This window comes from Lactuca sativa, chromosome 5 (assembly GCF_002870075.4).
Source record: "Lactuca sativa cultivar Salinas chromosome 5, Lsat_Salinas_v11, whole genome shotgun sequence".
In the NCBI taxonomy this organism is placed as follows: Eukaryota; Viridiplantae; Streptophyta; class Magnoliopsida; order Asterales; family Asteraceae; genus Lactuca; species Lactuca sativa.
The window spans coordinates 217,077,986-217,085,922 of NC_056627.2; the positions used below are offsets into that span (position 1 = coordinate 217,077,986).

At 34.5% G+C, this 7,937-nt stretch overlaps 1 protein-coding gene across 1 annotated transcript; it reads left to right on the top strand.

The window, feature by feature from the left end:
* Window positions 1–322: 322 nt before the first annotated feature.
* LOC111894909 (zinc finger protein CONSTANS-LIKE 5) lies at window positions 323–1,805 on the top strand. The gene is made up of 2 exons (XM_023890990.2): window positions 323–1,185; window positions 1,289–1,805. Exons 1-2 carry the CDS (start codon window positions 412–414, stop codon window positions 1,694–1,696), a joined length of 1,182 nt encoding a protein of 393 aa, XP_023746758.1. The 5' UTR covers window positions 323–411; the 3' UTR covers window positions 1,697–1,805.
* The last annotated feature ends 6,132 nt before the right edge of the window (window positions 1,806–7,937 follow it).

Sequence of the window (7,937 nt, forward strand, 5' to 3'; positions counted from 1 at the left end):
GCCAAAGGATATAGTATACAATAATAGTTAAGACATTTTAACAAAAAAAATAATTGAAATTTATTGGATATAGTTTGGGTTTATAAAATAATAACATACATACGTCAACAGTATGGTTTCGCCAAGATTTCAGCAGCACAGCTGTCAGTCTGAAGTGGGCCCCTACACGTGGGCAGGACAGACACATGACAACTTAGAAAAAATCTTATTTTATCTAATCATCAAATCTTTTTTATGGCTATTATCAATCCACGTGTCATCACTGTACTCGTCAACTACTTCATCTTCCCAACCTAGATCAGATATAGATAGACACACTCCGGCTTCCTGTTGATCAATGCAATAGAAGATTCCACAGAGAGCAAAACTGTTCAACACTTCAACTACCAAAATTCGAAGAACATATATATCATGAGGATGCAGTTGGAAACCGGTGGTGGCCTCAAGTGTTTTCCGGCGGGCTGGAACGCGCCGGCGAAGCCGTGTGATTCGTGTAAGACCGCCGTGGCGTTGCTGTTCTGCCGTAAGGACACCGTGTTCTTGTGTCTTGCGTGTGATGTGAAGATGCATGGCGACGTAAGACACGAACGTGTGTGGATGTGTGAGGTGTGTGAACAGGCGCCGGCGAGTGTGACGTGTAAAGCGGACGCCGCCGCGCTATGTGTGACGTGCGACAGAGATATACATTCGGCTAATCCGCTTTCTCGCCGACATGACCGGGTTCCGGTGGTTCCGTTTTATGATTGTGCTGATATCCTGATGAAGTCCTCCGCCTGTAACTTCCTCGAACTTAGCTCCGGGAACGGGAATGATGATATGAACAGTTCTGTAACAAACGACGACGATATTAATTGGGGAATTCCGGCGGATACAATCAATATCGATGTTAAATTTCCTAGCGACGATAGTTCTCCGGTGGATATCAAATCAATCGAAATGTTATTTCCGGAATCCGATCACCTCCTTGATTTCGATTTCCCTGTTCCAACGGACACAAAATTCCACAGCCACTTCCATAATCATGATTCAGTGAACGACAGTGTAGTTCCGTTCCACGTGTCGCCGCCGGCGAAGCATTTTCCACCGCCACCGGAAAATCAAAATCGATACGAGATTGATTTCACCAGATCTAATATCAATTCCTTCAACAAAAACAGTTATCTCTCTCAATCGCTCAGCCATAGTGTAAACATCTAATCCTTCGAATACATCCAGCTTTACGATTTCTTCATTATATACTCTACTAGAATCTTTACATATCAAAATCTGGCGAAATTTCAAATTTCAGGTATCTTCGTCTTCAATCGATGTGGGTATCGTCCCGGAAGGAAATTCAATGTCCGACGTATCTCATCCGTTCGTTCTACACGTGAGCGGCGGTGGCGAGTTGAACGGAGCCACCACCGGTTCTCAACAAGCTACACAATTGTCCGGGGTTGATAGGGAGGCAAGGGTTATGAGGTACAGAGAGAAAAGGAAGAACAGAAAATTCGAGAAGACAATCCGATACGCCTCACGGAAAGCATACGCCGAGACACGGCCGAGAATCAAAGGCCGATTCGCGAAGAGGACGGAATCCACAGATTCCGATGTGGATAGGTGGTTGTTCACGGCGTCGACGGGGGTTTCTGCCAAAAGTTGTTACGGTGGGGAGGTGGAGTACGGCGTCGTTCCGTCGTATTGCCGGGAGTTTTGATTTGATTCGATAGGATCTTGAATCTTGATGTTGTAATATGTGTATAATTTGGCGGAAAATCGGCTAAAATTAGTTTTGTTTTAATCTAATTTACTGAGATTCTGAATAATTAGGTGTGTTTACGTTGCTAATGATGGTGGTACGATAGGTATCAGATCTGACTATTGACCAGATCCAAGGGGCAACTGTTCAGTCGACAAGTCGCTCCAAATTTTCATAAGTCAAAGGTAGTAATGACTATTTGGGCAACCAAGATCACTACTATTCTTAACGTGCAATATTACAAAAGAGTAAATTACATAAATGGTATATATGGTTATATGGTTTTTCTGAATAAAGTCTAGTTATTTCAAATGTTTACATTAACGGTCCTTATGTTTTTAGTTAATTTCATGTTTGGTCTCTAATAGATATGAAATAACTAAAATTTTCTTATTATATATATATATATATATATATATATATATATATATATATATATATATATATATATATATATATATATATATATATATATATATATATATATATATATATATATATCTTTACTATCTTATAAAACAAATCCCACTATTTTTAAAAATAGATTGAATAAAATAATAATATTTTTTTAAGACGTCCAAATCATTAAACTAATTGTACAACTAATCACTAATAAAATAATATTAAAATTTAAACAAACTCCTATAAATCTTCTCTTCCAAGGTTTTTGACCATATCTTTTTTTCATCCAAATAAATACTCAACACCCTATAATTTATGTTTCCTAAAACAAACTAACGATTGAATTGGAAATAATCATTCTCCATCGAAAAGAAATTAATTGTCGAAACAAACTATTTGTTGCCCGCCGCTTTGCGCGGGTAAATGGCTAGTATATATATATATATATATATATATATATATATATATATATATATATATATATATATATATATATATATATATATATATATATATATGGGCTAATGTCATAAAAGTCATCTTGCTTTGTCTAAAAGGTCATGCATAGAAAATATTATAACTGAAATATCCACATAAAAACAATAGTAAGTAATTTTAGGGAAATGCACTCCCTTTCCCTCATTTTCAAGGGCATTAATACTATGATGGTCAGGTTTGGAATATGGTTTTGACTTATACGGGCTTTGGGACGAGGAGTGGGCCTTTTTATTGGGGTGATCGTAAGAGTTTCGTGGGTTTCTCCTCTTTTGGATCTCCTTGCTTTCTTCGAGCCTGATGAACCTTACACTACTAGAAAAAATGCCTTTTACGACGCTCATTGCGCGTCGTAAAACGCTCAGACGACGCGCAAATGCGTGTCAAGGAAGGCCCTGTCATAATGAGAGACGACGCGCTTTTGCGTGTCATCTATAGACGACGCGCATTTATGACGCGCATTTACGACGCGCGGTTATGACACGCAATGCGTATCAAGGAAGGCCCTGTCATAAAGGAAGACGATACGCATTCGCGTGTCGTAACCTTACGACGCGCGTGTTAATGACACGCAATGCGTATCAAGAAAGACTCTGTCAAGAAAGGTCATGTCATAAATGAAGATGACACGCATGTTTGCGTATCATAATTTTAAATGTTAAAAAAAAATATTTTTTTATAGATTTACTAATTTTCAAATTAAATTTGCATTTAATGCCTCACAATATAAAATAAAATATCATATACAAAAAATATAATCCATTTCATAAAATTTAATGTCTTACAATTCTATTTCTTACAATATATAAATTTACATGATGTGTAGTGGAACAAACAATGAGATACGTATACAATGGAGATGGATAACAAGACATCAAAAAGGAAAAAGAAGGGCAAAAAAGTAAAATACGAGGCCACGCATGAGAAGCTCAGCTACTTTAGCAGCAACTGTGTTACGTGCAGCATCCTTGCTAGCCTGAGAATCAAACCATAAAATGATCACATCACAACATATGTAGACCATACTTGACCTTTGTATTTTATGTTAAAAAGGAAAAAGGCATAACATTTGTAGAGCATACCTGACCACAAGCTCCATATGCAAAACTCTCTCTTGCATTTTTCTTTGTATTTCCAACCTACATTAGGATAGATCAAGCAACAACTTATTGAACAAAATTATGTTAAAACTTCAGCTTCTTTTTTGTGTCAATAAAGAGAAAAAAGCAACTAACTTATTGAACAAAATTATGTTATAACTTCATCTTCTTTTTTGGAACAGAAAACCATTAGATACAATGTAATCCATATATACAAAGAAATGAAAATAACTTGTTATAATCACACCTAGAAACAAACAAAATATAATTTTTATAATTCAATAAAACAGAAATTACAACTTACATGCAGGAGCAACAACAATTGATGGCTACACGAAATCCATCAATGATTCCTTCTTTTTTTGCTACTATTTTTGATATGTGAAGAAGATGCCCTAATATGTCTTCGTGTCGTGCTTCAGCCTTGATGATAGGAAAAAGAAAATTAATAAAATGGCTATCTTCCCCTTACTTTTACATTTATTATCGATTTTACTAATCTTGTTGGTTCCATTTTTTATTATTGTAATGTAAGCAAATGGAAAGTTTTAATCACAAAGTACCCGTATTTTTTTTATATTTTATAAGCAAATGGTTTCAGTTGCTTACATTATCATACTGATTTTCTTAAAACAATTGTATTTTGTAAAAGAACAAATAATTAGTTATCAATTTATGACATTATAGAAACATGTATATGGGGCTAACAGTTTAAAATTCAAAGCAAACAGCTCATGACCTAAAAGCATGACGAAAAATACTTTTTAGTGATGAGAAATGTTTTTAAATTCAGGAACCAGAACCTTAAGTGTATAAGAACTACCTGTTGCTTTTGTTACATTTAGGTGACGTTGGGATGCTGCCCTTGCTTCCCAAACACAACAACATCCAAATCCATGAACATGGGAAGGAATGTTCATCCATAACTAAATAGATGGAAATCCATGGATAGCAGCCTAATATATAAATGATAACAAAAACACATTAAAATTAAAATAGTATAATTCCTTCCAGCAATTTCTCATTGTAAAGATAGATAGCAGAATAATAGAACAAAAAATGACAAATTTACCCTTTATAAATTAAATATGACTTATACATCAATTGCAAGAGAACCAAGGTAAAAAAGTATGTTATCTGCCAATAGTATAAGTGAAAATACATTGTTGTAAAGGTAATAAACCATAGCATCATGCTATAATTTATTGATTTATCAAAATAAAATGAAAATATACCTTGACAGATAGCACAACAGCCTCATCATATGAATTTTTTCGTTATTTTCTTCTAAGCTAGTGGTCTCATTTATCCCCCTGTAAAAAAAATTCAAACATAAATAAAGTAAAGTTCCTTTAGTGTAATGAGTAAAGAACATGAATAATATTTAGTATTTACCTTCTGACACATAGATAAGTTCCTTTAAATGGTTGCGGTCTCTCAAATTAGCTTCTGTTAGTTTTTCTACAATTGTCCCTGTCTAAACATATATAATATAAGCATGTGAATATTTAATATATATAACTTAGATGCTTCATTAAAGATTAACAAGCTACATGACTTTAATGTGCACAAATAAAGCTTGAATTAGAGAAACATATATAATATAAGCAGGTTATTCGTTATTACCAATAAGTTTGCCTTGATGGAGTTGATCCTCTCAACTTCTGTAGCCAAAACAAAAGTACAAGTTGCAACAGCTGTCTCATTATACTACAGTAAAACCAACAGGCATTAAGAAAATGACATTAAATACCAAAAAAACATAATTTTCATAAAAAGATAGGACAACTGATATGATCAAAATGTAATTATAAGAACCATTTTCTAAACATTGCAACTAAAATTAGGAGTAATCACTTAAGGCATACTTTTTCCAAGGAGGCGAGTTGATCCACTGTTAAAGCATCTGCTTGAACAGCTTCATAGTCCAAAACAAGCTATGAGACAAGGAAATTGAGTCAAGAAAATTCAAAGATTGTAATCTGTTAGTAGACCTCTGAAATTGAGACAAGGAAATTAACTAGGCACCTTCTTTTTTCTTTCAATTCATTTAATTTAACAGTAGTAACATCTTTCGGTTGTGTCTTCACTACCATTCCAAATAGTTCCTTATCATCCTGAACTTTGTGCAACTGCTTCAATTCCTTTATAAATTCATGATGTTTAAGTTCAGGGATCACAGTTGTTGTATGAGTCCGCACATTCACCTGCATGTCACCAAAATACATATTCATGAATGAAAATATATAAAATGATTAAAATCCAAAGCAGGTTAGGTGTGCAAAATAGAGAACACCATAAGCTATATAAGCAAAATTACTAAGATGGTACTAGTTAGATGAAAATACCATATTCTTGATGAAATACATATTCTTTTTGAACACCATAAGCTATATAAGCAAAATTACTAAGATAAAACAAACTAGTGATAATAAAATAAGTAAACAAACAAAATAAGATATAACTACCAAGATGGTACTTGTTAGATGAAAAAACCAAAACTACCCTTAATCAAACAAGGGTGAAGATAGTAAATATTCATACTTTATTCAATTTCTTGGCCAATTTAGGGATCCCACAGCAATCTGCCACTCTATTCACAACCTTTCTTAAATCAAATTTCAGAATAATTTACCTCTTGACAACGATTGACAACACCAACATAACCAAGTTTAAGAGGAATTGTTTTGCCAAGAAAAAAAATTGAAGGCATCAGTGCCTCTGTCCATGATATCCAACTGTGACAAAGAATTGTTCAAATGTCCTAGAAGAAAACAATATAAAGTTCACAAAAGTAAAGAAGAAGAAGAAGAAGAAGAAGAAGAAGAAGAAGAAGAAGAAGAAGAAGAAGAAGAAGAAGATGTTGACCTTTGTAATTACACCAATTGTACGATGAACTAAAAAGAAAGGGTATATATGAGTTTTAGAATTAGAAGAAAATCAATACATTAACAGCATAGTATATTTGATAACTACCATCAGGATCAACAATCCTAGCCATTTGAAGTGCATCTGAGCTTGCCAAATCTGAATTTGCAGGTATAATGGCTAAGCTTATACAACATGGCTGCATAATGTAGGAGAGTATCATTTCATGGAACACAATAGAGAAGGGACCTGGACATGATGATAAAAAAAATAATCAAAACTATGAGTAAATTAACCTAATCACTACATATAACCTAAAAAATTACAAACCCTAGAAGTTTATCTAGACTAATTTGGGGAAGTTGCATAGAAACTGAAACATACATAAGCCCTAGAAATCTATTAACAAGTAAAGTACCTGATTGATGTCAAAAAGAAACTCCAAAAAGAGCTTGGCGATGCCTAATCATTGCAGTCCAAAGAAGCAGGATCTACAATACGTGTTTTGCAACTAAAATATGAGAAAATCACAAGCTACAAATAGGTATTTAGAAGTCGATAGAAAGATGGACGAGGGGATATGGAAATCCGATGTATCCAAAATTCAGAAATTAAGAGAGAGACAGAATAAATGATTCTTGAGAGTTACTGGCTTACTGATTTGCCTCGTCTTTATCTTGATTCTTTCTTGAGAGTCGAGTTTTGACGCTTCGTTATTCTAGGCACCCGATTATAGATCTGTAATTTCAATTCTCGCGCCATTCCCAGATCAATTTCATGGCCTGGTGACCAAAAAACCTTCGATTTCACTAAGAACCGGAACCCTAGTTCCAACAATAGTCGATTTTTGGTATTTGATTGAGAGAGAGAGAGAGAGAGAAGAACGATTGAAAGAAGGTAGAGGAGAGCTTGGCGGTGTTTTTAATTTTTTCAGAATTTCATTTCCCCCTTTCCCCAACTATTAAAGGATGGAACGCGCGTTCCATTAAAAAATATAAAGCGACATCCTTAGACGACGCGCATTTTATTATAGGTGCCCTCTGTGTTTTTTTTAGACACTAATTTAAGGGCGCGCAATAATGCGTGTCTTCTATCCTAAAATTTTTTGAAGAGATGACATTTTTCTAATGTCACTCTCCTTTGTGTAACATAGATCAATGAGCGTCGTATTTTGCGCGTCGTAAAAGGCCTTTTTTCTTGTAGTGTTAGTGTTTTGCTTCTAACTTCGTCCATCCTCCTGCATGGAGTCATTATGAGGTCTTTTTAAAAGAGAGAAGCCTTCTTTAGGCCAATTTTAAAGGCTTCAACTGTAGTCTCCATGTCGATGTTAGGGA

Coding starts and splice junctions, on each gene's coding strand:
- LOC111894909 (XM_023890990.2), top strand. CDS start 412: ATGAGGATGCAGTTGGAAACCGGTGGTGGCCTCAAGTGTTTTCCGGCG. Junction 1,186..1,288: donor CTCAATCGCTCAGCCATAGT/GTAAACATCTAA, acceptor TTCAAATTTCAG/GTATCTTCGTCTTCAATCGA.